The sequence below is a fragment of the Chinchilla lanigera genome, unplaced genomic scaffold (assembly GCF_000276665.1).
Source record: "Chinchilla lanigera isolate Chin_1 unplaced genomic scaffold, ChiLan1.0 scaffold00031, whole genome shotgun sequence".
NCBI lineage: Eukaryota > Metazoa > Chordata > Mammalia > Rodentia > Chinchillidae > Chinchilla > Chinchilla lanigera.
The window spans coordinates 5,305,573-5,321,011 of NW_004955432.1; the positions used below are offsets into that span (position 1 = coordinate 5,305,573).

The 15,439-nt window shown below is 40.1% G+C and overlaps 1 protein-coding gene across 5 annotated transcripts in view; it reads left to right on the top strand.

Annotated features, from left to right (window-relative positions):
• Nucleotides 1-445: 445 nt before the first annotated feature.
• Adam22 (ADAM metallopeptidase domain 22) overlaps nt 446-15,439 on the top strand; it is a gene marked incomplete at its 5' end in the record, with an annotated part of 230,265 nt that continues 215,271 nt past the window's right edge. For all 5 annotated transcript variants that reach the window (XM_013516010.1, XM_013516012.1, XM_013516013.1 and 2 more), the window contains 1 exon segment: nt 446-606. In XM_013516010.1, coding sequence (XP_013371464.1) covers nt 446-606 — 161 coding nt within the window.

A 15,439-nucleotide genomic window follows, 5' to 3' on the forward strand; every position in this document is an offset into this window, starting at 1 on the left:
CCTCGGTGCCCTGGGCACGTACATTTTCCGGGCATCCTCGGAGCCGCAGACGCATTAAAAAGGGGCGCCCCATTTCCTAAGCGCGCGGGGAGATTTTTTTTTTTTAAATTTGGAAGGGTGGTGAGAAGTGCATGAAAAATTCATCCGTGGGGGCGCGCGGATGCCGTGGAAGCCTCGGGCCAGGAGCCTGCTTTTCCTGTGCAGAGCAGGGATGGGGGGCATGGGAAAGGGGTGCTGTGCTTCCGGGCCGCGAGGCTGATGCTGAGCCGAGTGGTCCAGGCGTCCGGCGGGCTCCGCGCCCTCCAGATGGGCCGGGAGGCGGCGGCGGCCGCGGCTTCGACGCTGCGGAGGTGTCGGGCCGCAGGGTGGAGGCGTGTGCGGGGCTCAGGGTCATTATTTTTGCCTTTTCTCTCCACTCCCTCCTGCTCCCCTTCCCGCCTGGAAGGAGACACCTCCTTGACGGAGCTGCAGAGGAGGAACGAAAACCGCTTCCTGGAGCGCCAGAGCATCGTGCCGCTGCGCCTCGTCTACAGCTCGGGCGGCGGCGACGAAACTCGGCACGACGAGCTCAGCACGCGGGTGCGGGGCGACCCCGGCGCGCGGCAGGTGAGGCGGGCGGGCGGGCCCAGGCCCCCGCCACTCAGCGACCCCGCGACCCCGCCTCAGCGCTCAGTTGCCCCGGAGACGCGGTGTGTAGCGTGAGCTGAGCACAGTCTTGGTGCGAGCCTTGCATAGCGCTCACTGTCTGTGCAAAACGTGCAAAATGAAGGGGGAAAAGGGCCGACAAACCCAAAGCGCAGGCTTTGCTTTTGGAGGGTTGTGCCAGATGCCTCCAGCAGCGTGGTAACCCAAGCCAAGAGGTGGGCAGTGGGGAGGCCGCTCACCTTACTTCCCCCAAAATGGTGCACCAGGAGGAGACTTATTAAGGCAGGGTTTGGATTACTCTCACCGTGGAGACGACTTTCTAACTCAGCACTGGTACTGGGGAAACATGGGGGAAGACTAACCTTCCTAGGAAACCCAAACTGTAAGAATAAACTTGAAAGTTCGCTGCTCACTTAGATTTTTGGATGCCGGTGGTGTGCGGACTCATGCCTACTCATGTGGACTTCCCTCAAAAGTCCTCCCTTTCCCTTTCCTCATCCGCGGCAATCCTCTTGGTGCATTTAGGGCTGTGTTATTTACTGAACAAGTGTGAATCATGTTTTAAAAACCTAATTTGTTTTGTACCTATGTTTAGATCAGTATCATCTACCCACAGACATGTCAGAAAATTATTTTGAACTTACTGGCTAATTTAATACATGTTTTGGAGGCCATGTAAATTTTTTTTTTTGTATTTATATACATCACTCTGGCAGGCAGTTCACCCAGCTATAAGTACACGGTGAGATAGGACTTGTTCATGTAGTTTTAAATTAAATTTAAAAATTAAGAATAATTCCTTAAGAGAATAACCAGTTTTTCAGGAAAACTTCCAGTTGTCTCATAAATATCATATATATAGATATTGGTAGGATATTGATATAAATTATATATATGTATATATATATTTAAGTTTGTTCCTTTGAATCAGGACCCAAATAATGCCTATGCATTATAATTAGCTTTATTTAAAGTCTCTTATAGTTTTCTCCTTCCATTTCTTTTTTTCCCCTTACAGTTTATTCATTGAAGAGATCTTTTACTCTATAGAGTTTCCCACAGTTTGCATTTTGCTTGTTAGTCAGTGCTTTAAAGAAATCACAGAGTTTCTGGGAGAGGAGAAGAACAGAAGAAAGTAGAGAGGCAGAAAAAGAAAACCATAGGATTGAAGCTGGCCACTCTCAGAGTCTGCCCGTGCTGGTAATGTTGTCAGCAGTACCTTAGCCTTTCTCTGTGTTGTTGAAAGACCATCAGTTTTGAGAACCGGGCAGTGCCCTTTCCTCATCGCTGTGGAGAAGCTCTTCTACAGTGCTGGGATTCCTGGGTCTCTCCACTTGGGGCAGAAGCTGCCTGAGCCAGTGGTGTTGAAAAGATGTTAATGTATGAGTCATTTTTCCAAACTGAAACCTCAGTATTCAGGTTTAATTGCAGTGTTGGCACTTTGTAGTAAGTAAGTGGGTTTTGAGTTGCAGCTTGGCACGTGGTCTCTGAAAGGTTTGCCATCACTGACTTGGGCCATGCGGCTTCTAATTCCTCCAGCATTAGACCTCACAGTTGAGAAGAATGACTCCAGCTTTTGGTGAAGTGTGAATGATTTGGCAGAATTTACCTTAAACAGTATGAATAAATTCAAGAAGTGAAAACAGTACTACTGTATTGTCATCAAAATAGTTATTGTAAGAAATCACCCCAGTGGCTGGCACGTGGTCAGGTGCTGCAGTACACCTTGCTGCCTGCTTCCCCTGGGAGCTACTGGAGTTTACTGTGCCCTTTATACTAGAGCTGAAATCAGTGATGAGTAGGGCTGGATCTGCAGCCAGCCCTGGGAAGATTCACTTAGCACAGACCAACCGTTCCGACGGTTAGGAAAGTAAGGCGTTTTCTTGTATTATGGGCATTTTTAGTTGTCTGAAAACTATCATTGAACCTGAAAACATGTTTTTCTGTGACCCTTGCTATTTTTTTGTTAATTAAATAGAAAAACGTATGGCATTCTGGTATCCATACACAGTTTTTTTTTTTTTTTTTTTTTTTTAGCGGTTCCTTTTATATTTCAGAGATAAAATCAGTCTGGTTTTTCTGTGAGCTTACAGGGTTTCTATATTCACGTGCTGATGCATTTATTTAAAAGTCATTCATTGAGCTCTTGGTAGGTAGCAGTTTTGGTGCCAGGCTCTGGGGGATTTGCAGATAAAAGGTACAGCTCTGTCCTTTAAGGAATTCATAGGTAAGTGGGAGGGTGAAAGAGTGGGTGAGCAGCTTGACTTTGCCTTTCAGTCTTAGTTTCTGGTGGGGATCACAGACAGCCCTGCAGGCAGGGAAGGTGCTGCCTGACCCAAGTTCATGGTTGAGGTGGCTGTCCCAGGGAGGGGCTTCTGGGCTGTGTGTCAGGGTGAGTTAGGACCGGGTTTTTTGTTAATTAAATAGATAACATTGAAAGCTGGCATGGCAGCTGGAGGCGCAGCTTCCCTGGTACGCTGGCATGTGGGAACGAGGGCGTGTGTTTGTTAACTGCACGTAGTTAGCATTTAAGGGACCACTGAGGCAAGAGAAGAAGGCAGGGACTGGAGCGACAGCATCTTCCTGGCTTGCTGATGACTTTGGACTTTGTTCTGAGGGCTCCCCAAGGATTGCAGTCAGGAGAATTAACCGGCTAGGTTCATTGCTGCTGTGGGGTGGCCCTAATCATTAGAAATGAATAATTTTAATTTCAAAAACTAAGTGAATGCGGTTGTTCACTTTTATTCACTGGTGAAAGCCAGTTCGTATCATCATTAAGCTTCCTAAGAACTTAGTAAGTACACTGAAAATACTGTATGATGAATTAATATTTATAGAGCATTGCTGGGCATATTAGTAAACTCTGAGTCTGTTAAAGAACATTAACTCCCTTAGCTGCTTGAGTACTGCTTAGAAAGTATATGAGATCACTTGAATGCAAAATGGTGTCCTAATTACCCAAGTTTAACAGCTTTCCAGAAGACAAATTATTTAAATTCACGTAACTAGGTGAAGCTGAACAGTCCTTGACAGAAGAGACGATATAGGTCATTTAAAGTAGTTCAGGAATTACTTTTATTAATAAGATCACTGATTGACTAAGAGTAAGGTAATCAGGAATGTATTACCTAATGATCCATAAAGCTCCAAGATTATGACAGTGTGAAACACCTTAATTTTCTTCTTAATTTTTTCTTTAGTGTTCTTGTTTCAGTTTTTATCCCTAAATGGGAGCATAAAATTTTATTTTTGAAATACATTTTGGTTTCATTTAAATGTTGACGATTTGGTGTGACACGGTGCTTCTGTTGATGTGAATCTGTATTGCAAAAGAAATGTCCAAGCAGGCGCATAATGGCACCCGCCTATGGTCCTGGCCACTACTTGGGAGGCTGAGGCCCCAGGAGGAGTTGCTGGAGTCTGTGTGTCGGAGGCCAATCTGGGCAACACAGCCAGATGTTTTCTCAAGGAAAAAAAAAAAGAAAGAAAGAAAAAAAGGAGAAACATTCTTTACCGGACAGTTAATTCAATACATATTTTATTTTGTCCCAAGTGGGATGATCAGCCCATACTAAAAGTTTATTATACTATAGAATCCTAGAAATAATAGTCAAAATAATCACATTTGATTGTAGGTGACCTTGCTGTCCTCAAGGTTGTCTATCTAGTTTGGACTAATTTCGCTCTTGGAAAATAGCACTGTAATATTCAAAATATTCAGTCTTTTGTCTCGAAATTATACTGAAGGGATTGCATGTTTTCTGGCAAAAGGATAAAACTTACTTGTTCAATTGGCCAAGGTTGGGGAAGATATCACCTACAGAGTCTTACTGATGATTTAATATTGATAATCCTGAAATTGCTTTTTTTTTTTTTTTAGAATAAGCTAGTCTTTCCTTTTTTTTTTTTTTAACCAGCTGAGCAGCATAAATTTTCTGTAGCATTAGTAATAGGTTACTTGATAGTTTATTTTGTTGTACAGTCAGCAGATTTCTTTTTGTCAGGAACCCTGATGTCGGTGAATTAGACAGGCTACTTTCTTCTCTGTGTCTTCCCCTGGAACCGTTGTAGTTTCTCAAGTGGTCAGGTGCGAAGGATGTAGATGTACATTTTATCCCATTTGATAACCAATAATGGGCGGGAGAATGGAGCATGGTAGTAAGCTGCAAGCCAAAGGTGTGTCCTGTTTGTATGCATGTCTTTATGCACTGCCTAAGTATAGATGAGCTGTACTTAAAATTGTGGATTTTCATTTGGTAGCACTGAGTCAGCATGACGGTACATTGTCAGCAGTACTGCTTCCCTGGCAGGAAAAGGCTCCTAGGAATCACAGCTTTGGAAGTATTTTGCAAGGATAGCGCGAATGTCTGTCTGTCTGTCTCTTTCTCAATGTACATTTGTTAAACTAAGTAATTCAGTACCGATACAGTTTGCCTACCAATCAAAGCTTTGTTAGACTGCTGTAAATAGGAAGGAGACATTTCACAGTGCATTTTTGTTCTCCTGCCAACCTTCTTTTACGATTAGTTATGACAGTAAAAATCAAAAGTACAGCATTTCCCTGAAGTCCTTTTTCAAATTTACATATGGTAAATGCCTGTAATCAATGCTCAGAAAAAGCTGAGGACTGAAAAGTTGGAGCTCAACCTGGGCAACTAAGTGCTTTAACAAGACCTTGTCTAAAAAAAAAAAAAATTGTGTAGCTAAGTGAAAACAGAGTTTTAGAGAGAAGAGGCCTTGTAAGTCATCTAACCTAAATCAGGGATTGTTGTGTTTTTCTTCTATTATGTATCTTTATATATCTATCTATTTATCTATCTATCTATATATATATGTAAGGTTTTTTTTCTTTGCAATTCTACCAAATAATTTTACTGTGCACAAAAGAACTAGTCTTTTTGTGTATGTAGGACTATGTATGTAGGACTGTCAATGGTTCTAAGTGCATATGGGCTGATAAAAATTGTTCCCAGTTTTATTTGCTTTCTCAAATTGCAAAAAATGCCAGGTGTTCTTTTGTTGATTTCAATAGAGCCCCTGTTAGAAGTGCATGGAGGGACTTTTTCTCCTGAGAGCAGGGATCTGTAAGCTCCGTGGTATTCAGCAGGTCCCAGTGAGGCCAAGACAGGCCCACATTGTCAAGTCTCACAGAAGTGCATAGAAGGTAGAGAGAGGCAGAGAAAAGGAAAAAGCTTTGAGGAGAACAATGAGATGGAGAAAGGAAATTTGGAAATTAGGAAAAAATTAAAATACTTGTGATAGCATTACTATCTGTGTTGCATGACACACCGATACACTTAATGTATGGTAACGTGTTTATTTTCACTGCTTGATCTACATTCTCCTCTCAAAAATCACAAAACCTACTTGGGGCAGGTAATCATTTATCACCTGTAAAACCATAAAACTCAGAGAAGATTTGACAAGTTTTTTTTTTTTTTTGGTTTTTGGTTTTTGGTTTTTCTCCGGTACTGGGAATCGAACTCAGGACCTTGCGCTTACCAGGCAGGCGCTTGTGCCACTGAGCTATATCCCCAGCCCTGAGGGAAAATTTGAGTGGAAGTACTTCAGCTGCTCTATGTTGACTGTGTGCTTAGCCACTGTGCAAAACTGACCTCTTGGTATGAGCCACTGACAGTTACTTAAATGTCACTCGAGACATTTAAATGTCTTTGGCACTGGGATCAAAGGTTTTGTGTATTTATCCCAATTGGAACTATGTACTTCTTTTAGTACTTGAAAAAAAGTACATATCTTAATGTTATATGAGCTGGGGGTAGGTCAGTAGTGGTTTGCCTAGTACATGCAAGGACCTGGGTTTGCTCAACAGTACCACACACAGCTGGGCGTGGTGGTGCATGCCTGTAATCCCAGCACTTAGGAGGCTGAGGCAGGAGAATCAGTACAAGTTCAAGGCTAACCTGAGCTACATAGTGACTTCAAGGCCAGCTTGAACTACATAGTGAGATCTCATCTCAAAACAAAACAAAAGCAAAAACAAAACAGTAATGCACAGGCATAAGTACAGATGTTGACATCTAAAATGATACAATAGTGAAGAGACTTACAGAACACAGCAGGGATGCTTGATGTTTAGTATTTTGAAAGTAGAAGTGGAATATATGGAAATATTAAATATTTGAAAGGTGAAAGACACGTTTGAAGGTCATGTGTTCTGTTTGTAAGTGTGTATACAGATTGTTACATTCTTTTGGTGTTAAGCAGTGTTTTTACTATTTAGTAGTCAATACCAATACATATACTCTTTTTTGGTTAGTGTCATAAGCAGAAACATTAAGTACTAACCAGAAATGCATATTCATATATCCTTCATCCAAAGAAAAGTTTTAAAATATCTTTTGTGTCTGCTAAATCCTAGTAGTTAGAGGGTCCCAAAGGTCAAATCATTTAGGTAGAAGAGATTCATAATTAGTGATGACCAAAAATGACAATTTCTGTGAATATCTACTTGGATGTATCTATTTTGATAATAAAAGCACTATAAAGAAAACATAGGGAGAAAGAATTGAAAATTTAGTTTTCTTTTTTGTTTTGTCTTTGAGACAGGGTCTTGCTGTGTAGTTCTGGCCTCCAACTCTCGGTGTTTTCCTGCCTTAGCCTCTCGTGTGCTGGAGTTATAGGTGTGCAGCACCTTGCCTCGCAAGAATTAATTTTTTAAACATTAACCAGTACAGAGCACTGTTGTGTTGTGTGATTTACGTGTATTATCTGTCATTTGGAGGTAGATGTTATTAACACCCATTTTATTAATGGTGCCACTGAAGCTTACAAAAGCAAATTAACCTGCTCAGGGTCATACAGTTGAGAAAGTGGTAGAACTGGGAAAAGAATTCTTGTAGATAATGTTAGAAATCAACATAAAGTAATATTTTTTAAAAATCTTGGTTAGTTATTTAACATGTAGTTTTTCATTTCTGTGTTGGAGCATACCTAACATTTCTTTGAGAAGCTCTATACCTTGCCCAGGTCCCCTCCCTGGCTAATTTGTAATTATTTTACATATGAGTAAAGTAGAATTCTTCACTGTTTTTCCTCCCTCCCTCTTTCTTTTTCTTTCTTTCTTTCTTTCATTCTTTCTTTCTTTCTTTCTTTCCTTTCTTTCTAGCGGGACTGGATTGATCCTAGGGCCTTTGCATTGAGCTACATCTCCAACCCTTTTTTGAGACAAGGTCTCAATTTTCCAGACTTGGCTCAGACTTGGGATCCTTCTACCTCAGAGTGCTGAGGTTACAGGCATGTCCGTGCCTGGATGCCTGCCTCCTTTTTTCTCTTTTAAATAGTTAATGGATATAATGTATTAAGTTTTTTTTTTTTGCAGCACTAGGATCAAACCCTGATTGTCTTACATGCTAAGCAAGTGCTCTACCTCTGAGTTACATCCCCAGCCAACATACTGTATTTTAAAAAATATAAATACCTCTCATAAACATGATTTCCGATGTAGACTTTTAGCTCCTCTTGCTTTTGCTCTCAGCATTTGAGTTCCTTTTAAGATAGAAATCTGTTTTGTTTTACCCAGTACATTATTTTATATAACTTGATTTTGAAAATAAAACAAAAATGCTGTACCTTGATCCAGAAAAATTAGCAGTTCTAATTGGAAAAAGAAGGACTAAAAAGAATTTCTTTAGGCCAACCTATTTGTTGTTTGTATTGAAGAGATTTTCACATACATCAGCAAGGGTAAACGAACATTTCTTTTCCTTTTTAAAAATTAATTTTGTACCTGGGGATGTTAGCACTTAGCAATAGTTGCTGTTTTGTTGCATTTTTTTTTGGTCCCAAGTAAAGATCATTAGATAATTCTATGAAGATAAGAAATTGATTATACTTCCCTGGAGATACGATCCCAGAGCTCTTGTCCTGTAAGAAGTTTTGAAATGTTCTGCTGAGTCAAAACTTCTGGATGACGGTTTTGTCACAGCGCGTGCTCTGCGTGGCACTGCCTCATGTTTTTCGCCTTCACTTCTATCTCCATTTACCTCTAGTTTGTCAGTTTCTACTCAGATTCCTTTTTTTTTTTTTTTTTTTCCTGTTAAGTGGGCTTGCTCAGGAGAAATTGCATCTTTTCTTCCACTATTGAGGTTAGAGTATGAAGGTCAGACTGGTACCCATAAATTGCTGTTTCCCATCATAGCTTGCCGTAGTTGCTTTGTCATTGCTGGACAAAATACCCAGCACACACAGATTAAAGGAAGAAAAGGTTTATTTTAGTTCACATTCATAGAAGTTTCAGTCCATAGGTTCCATAGGTTCCAGGGTGGCACGGCAGAAGGGCATTGCAGAGGAGAAGCAGTCCATGGTGCAGCAGGCAGGAAGCAGCAAGCAGCAAGCAACGGGCCTTCCTTTCCTTTTGATCCCATTCAAGCCATAAGCCTATTGATTGGTGCCACTCATACCCAGGTGGGCCTTCAGTGAGTGGACTGATTTAATTATCACACTTGTAATCCGTGTTCACATACTCTAGATGCAGCCACCTCCAAAAAACTCTATCTGTAAGCACCAGAGGCTTTGGGGGACATCTAGATACCAGCTATAACATAGCTCAAGCTTTTTTTCCCCCTAGGGTCTTTTTCTTTCCTCTTTCCTTGTATTAAACAATAAGATGCTGCAGGAAGAACTGCTACTTGACAGAATGTGGTTCTGCAATTTCCCTTGAATTCTTTAATGGAGCTGTAGATTCTCAATAGGCGTATGTGGTAGTGAAGGGTATGCAAAGCCTGGTAGTATTAATCTAGGGCCAACTCAAGAAGAAGGCAGACAGTTAGTTGAGATCTTGGGTGGTCAGAATATGCACAGAACAGGCTTTGGCTAATGGATTGTGGAAGGTGAGCCTCAGGGAAGTCACAGATCACTTGCAGAGGAAAGATACTGAATCCACCATACTGGGTCAATCCATTGCCCTCTTGGCTCAGCTAGAGAGAGGGCTGCCTGAAGGAATATGAGGAGCTTCCAGAGTTTTTAATATCAGCAATCTAGGATCTAGGTCTGAAGGTTTTTAAAAGGAAGCTGAGAAAGAAACAGCCAGACTTGCAATGATGATCCCTAGGATTGTTTTGATTTCCCCATGGTTTTTAAGTGTTTGGTTCACAAGTACAACTCTTTCTCCTCCTTTTTTCTTCTTCTGTCCTCCTTCATCCCTCCGTCTTTCTTCCTCTGTCATCTTTCGCCTCTTCCTTCTTCCCTCCTCAGTGTTCCCTCCTTGTTTTTTCCTTCTCTTCCTTCTTCCTTTTCCTCTTTCTTCTTGGTTTAGTCTTTTAAACATCTGCAGACTTGTAGGAAACAGCTCTATGGGGTCCCACTTTTCTCCCCGTTGCATAGGTCAGAAGATTACTGTCCCTTTCCAAGCGCAAGAGATAGGACCTGGTGAAAGGGTGATTCCCAGCTTATGCAGGAGCTTTTGATTCTCTAAAAATAAGTTTGGGTAAACTGAACAATAGGCACAGTTTGAATGCCATGTGGCACTTGTTAAATAAATATACTTTAATGAATGAAGTCTGTGTAAATTTAGAGCTTAAAAATTTTATATTTTTGAGTTGTGTAATTTTGGTGCCTGTCTTTGCTATAGATTATGACTTATTTTCATTTGTAGCAGTAGTTAGAAGTACTTCTGTGTGCTTTCCAGGACAACTTTAGGTGGTGTTAATAGATGCATTTTCGAGTTCACAGGATGTCAAATAATTAATCCAAGTTTATTGACTTGGACAGAAATTTAACATCATTGAAGATGATGAAAGTTTGATGCAGAACTAAAGAAATTACTCTCACATTGAAGATCCTGTATTATTGGTTTAGCTATCAAGAGCGTATTCCTTTCTCTTTGACTTATTTCATCATAGAAGTGCCTTTTAACTTGGATAGCTATTAATTGACAAGAAGGTGAGGGAAACTAAGATGTCTTCATTGCTGTCACCAAAGGTGGGACCATTTTTGGCTGGATAAGTGAGTAGAGGATTATTTTAAACCACAAAGCACACCAGTTGTTGGACCTCAGCGTGCCAAAGGGTAAAAAAGGGGAAAAATACCAGTGCTGAGATACTAGGAATTTTCATTTCATTTAATTTCTGAGATAACTTTAGCATGATACTCTTGCAGTTGTTCTTAATGATCTTCCATAGACACTGTTCTCTCACGGTTAACAGAGGAAAAGTACCATTCATTTATAACTGAACTAACTTAATATAGAATCCACTTGAGGTCACTGGTTTATGAGTGGTTTAAATGTCCTGATTATAAAATCTTGAATTTTGCAGCTATAGAGAGATGGGGTTGAAATTACTTCAGTTGCACAGAAAACATGGAATGTAGGTGTTGGATCCTTCTCCTTATTTTTATTTCTTTCCAGCCTTGAGTACAGTGAGGGTTTTACAAAGTAAGTTTGTAACCTCCCAGCGGTTGGCTGTGGAGGCAGTGAAATTGTTGACACCGTGACTTCACTGGATCTGTGCCATGGTCCTCTCGTTATTTGTATTACGTTCTCCCTGGTTAATTTTTTTTCTTTCTTGTCATTTTTTTCCTCACACCTCAGTAAGACTCTGTCATTCTCTTATAGTTCCTTTCCATTTGTTGTTTTCCTGTGAGCATAGCTTGTCATCTCCTGTGACCTTTGGTTTACCTTGTATTTTTCCCCAACGCTATTTCTGTCAAGTGTCTCTTTTTCTCTTAGCAACTAAAGTAAAAACAAGTCTCTGGAAAGTTATTTACATTCAGTGTAGGGAAATATCCATCCCTGTTGCACATTGCTGGATTTAACTTATTTTGGGATTTGGAAAATGTTATAGTTCAACAAGTGTTCCATTTTACTACTTACATTAAATTGTATTTTGCATGTTTTTTTTCTGCTTTCTGTTTGTTTTTTCCGTGACTGTGCATAAATCACCCTGCGTAAATCACCCCCCATTCATTCTCTTCATTGGTTATGGATTCAAGTGTCCATTCTGTTTTTCTCTGTTGGAATAGCCTCCTTCTCAAAATCATTTTCTTAATTTTTGTTGCTCGTAATTCCTGGACTCAAGCTTTGAGTTAGGTGCTCAGCCCACCCCTCTCACTTGCTGAACGTGTCACTCGGGGTCTTCCACAGTGCAGGATTGCTGCAGGATTCATGTTCAGCATCAGGGAGTCATATGGCCCTTTTATAGGCGTATTAAAGCTATAACAGACCTCATAGGCTTGGCTTAAATTGTGCATGCTTTTGTGTGTGTTAGGAAAGGGACTTGGGTCTGATGGCCTGAGTGTTGGGCAGTGTTCCCATGAGACAGTTGTTCACATCACCATGGTTTGTTCATTGCTGAGCACTGTGCCTTGACCTACAGTGAACAATTTGTAAATATTTAGGGTCTGTTTTGTTTCAATTTTCTGTCTCGAGACAGAAAAATATCTCTGTGACCATTTATGTTATCAATTTTATGTCCTTTGGAGATATTTCCCATAATCAAGTATTTATTTTTCAGTGGATTTTTCAGAGCTTTTGTGGGATGAGGAGAGGAGATGCTCCTTCTGCATTTATGCCTGATTCCTGAACTTCCTCCTCTTCCTCAACATGTACCCTTGCGGGCCCAGCAGAGCCACCCAGTGTTCAGTGTCCAGGGTCTCTGGACTCCCGCGTGGTGGGTGCCTGAGCTGAAGCAGCTGTCTGTCTTGCATGGGACTTGAGGCAGGGCCCTAGTAGAAAAGGGTGAGAGAGAGGAGACCAGAGCAAGCGGCCAGGACTTGAAATGTGACCGGCACGATGATATCCCACCACGTTAATCACTCGTTCATGTCAACTTATTGCCCTGTCTCTGCTAACAAAAATAAATCCAAGCTGTTTAACCTTAGCGTGTGACTTTATTCACCAGATTTTACCATTTGCTGCCCAAAGCTGCATTTTAAAAAGATCATGATGTGCCTTTTCTGAGTGTAATGCCCACTGTTCTTGATAGATCTGAATTTGTATGACATGTTATCAGCCAAGGGTTTCCTTCAGATTTATTCTTTGGTTTTTTAAGCTGTAATTTTTTTTTAAACTATGGACATCTTCTTTTATTTTTTTCCCTGCAGCTTAGCCCCAGATAATTCTTGATTAATAATTTTGTTTTAACTTTTCCTAATTTTTACCTTCCTTATATGTCCTAATATGTTAATATAAAATATTTGTATTATTTAATAGGAATTAATCATGTAAGTTAAATACAATATTTAACATTTCTGAAATAGATATACTATATAATAAAACACCTGTAGAATTTTGTATTATATATTCTACTTATTAATGGCATAAGATAATATAAAATATTTTATAATTTTTAAAATTTCTTACGAGGTCATCCATGTGGTACTCCATGCAGTTTCTATGCTTCTAGAGATCTGCACATGCTAATTTAAATCTTAAAAAAAAAACACCAGTAGGAAATAGTTATTTTAGTATAAGCAGTTTCAAGCATTTATAGCTCTGTGCCAGTGAATGCTCTGAAACCAAGTTTAAGATGGAAAGAGAAAGCATGGACTTGTGGTGTGCAGGAGGCCCCAAGCAAAAGATAAGTAGTAAGTGTCTGTTTCACAGTAATTCACTCTCAATACTTTCCATGACTTCCCCTGATCCAGTGTAATCACAGGAGCAAAATAATTCATATTTTGCTTACACAGATTTTTATAGCAGCATTATTGAGATATAATTTGCATAACATGGAATTCATCCATTTAAAAATATCTACAAGTGACAGTTCTTTACTGTATTCAGAGAGATGTGCAGCTGTTGTCACAAGCAGTTTTACAGTCTTTTATCAGTGGGCATGGTGGCACATGCTTGTAATTTCAGCTATTCAGGAGGCTGAGGTAAGAAAGTCGTAAGTTTAAACCCAGTTAGGAAAACTTAGCAAGACCCCGTCTCAAAATAAAAATAAATAAATCAAATAAAAAGGACTGGGAGTGTAACTGTGGTACAGTGCCTCTGGGATCAGGCCCTAGTACCATCACATACCCTGTCACCCCAAAATCACGTCGGAAAGAAATCCTATACCACTTTCCCTTGATTCTCTCCCAGCCATAGGCAACTGCTAGCTCCTTTTTTTCTCCATGAATTTGCCTATTCCAGTCATTCATGTAAGTGGAATAGTACACTATCTGGTCTCTTGTACAATGTTTTCAAGTTTCATCCATATTGTAGCTTAAATCATTCCTTTTTATTGGTGTATAATTTTCTGTCATTTAGTCATTTCTCTTGATGGACATCTAGGTTTTTTCCATTCTTTGGCTCTTATAAATAATGCCACTATGAACATTTATGTAAGTCTCTCTATGGGTGTGTGGAAAGGCACACCCACCAAAGATCAAAATGTGTGTTAGGAAACAATACTTATCCTTATTTTATGCAGTACAGTACTTTCATTTTATTATGCTCTATTTCATTTCCGTAAAAATCTTGGCCATGGTGTGCAAAAGTGATTTCAGTACCCCTTCCTCTTCTGTGAAAACCAAGATTGCTTTGCATTTGAAATGTATTTATTTCAACAATACTGATTTTTAATATAGTTTTCAATACCAGCCTTAGTGAGCTATAAATGCATAAATATAAAAATTCCCTGCAGCCCAGTGGTTTTTAATATAGCTTCTAATAAAATTTATTATATTTGTCTTTCTGTTCATTGTAGTATATTTGGTATCATTGTAAAAGATTCATGATCTTAAATCCCTTTACAGTGGACCCTTGATTTACGAACTCAATTTGTTTGCAAGGGCTGGTTGTAACTCAGATTGGTTATAAGTCACGACTGTTTTTCCCATAAGAAATAATGGAAATACCCATAATGCATTCTGAACCTCCCAAAGCATCTCTTAACTAAACCTTTCATAATAAAAAGGGTTGTATAGTGTGCATAATTTACCAGAAACACCAAGAGCTTTTCTAATGTGTTCACCAAAAAGTTATACAATGTGCCTAGTTTACCAGAAACAACAATTTCATACTATAGTGACCATTCAAGTTGATATCTGTGGCTTGCAGGAAGGAGGATGAAATGGAAGGTGGTCATTGTTTGGAAGAAGTGTCCTTTCCAAAGGAACATCAGGAATCTGGCTCTCTGGTGTCCTTTCTCTCTTTAGCAAAGTCTAGCCCAGTAGGACCTGCTTCTGGCTCACTAGGTCTCAACTTTTTTAGAACTAAAAAAACTGGGCTAAGGTTGTCCATTTCTGTCGTTATCACTGTTTTGTAGTATGACGTGACATTGTCATTAAGCAAATAGTGCAACGACTCACTTTTTCTCTGTGTGGGTCTTCTCTACAAATGTTTATAGCTCTGTCCATCTTTTCAGGATTGTTGATACTCCCCCTCCTCTTCAGAAAGCTTCTCCTCTGCCATTCTCTGTTGCTCAGCCAGAAGTTGCTGAAGTTCCTCTGTAGACAGTTCCTCTGAGTATTCCTCTACCAGTTCATTAATATCACCACTGTCCAGCTGCAAGCCTATGGACTCTACTGTAGTGATGTTCTCATCAGCCACAGGGTCAATTGAAGGCTCAGGCTTCTCTACACAGCCTTCATCGTCTCTGTCCTATATAATTTTAGGCCACACTTTCTTCTAGGCAGAGAGCAATGTCCTTCAAGAGACATTGTCCCAGGATTTCTCAGTTAACTTCACACAGGAAAGGATGTTGCAGTGTTCCTTCCAGAAAGGGTTAAATCTGTATCTGAGACCATGTGGAAGCACTTCAGGAACAGTTCCTTGATGTATAGCTTCTTAAAGTTAGCTATAACCTGCTGGTTCATATGCTGCTGGAGTTGTATCAGGTGGGAGGAACTC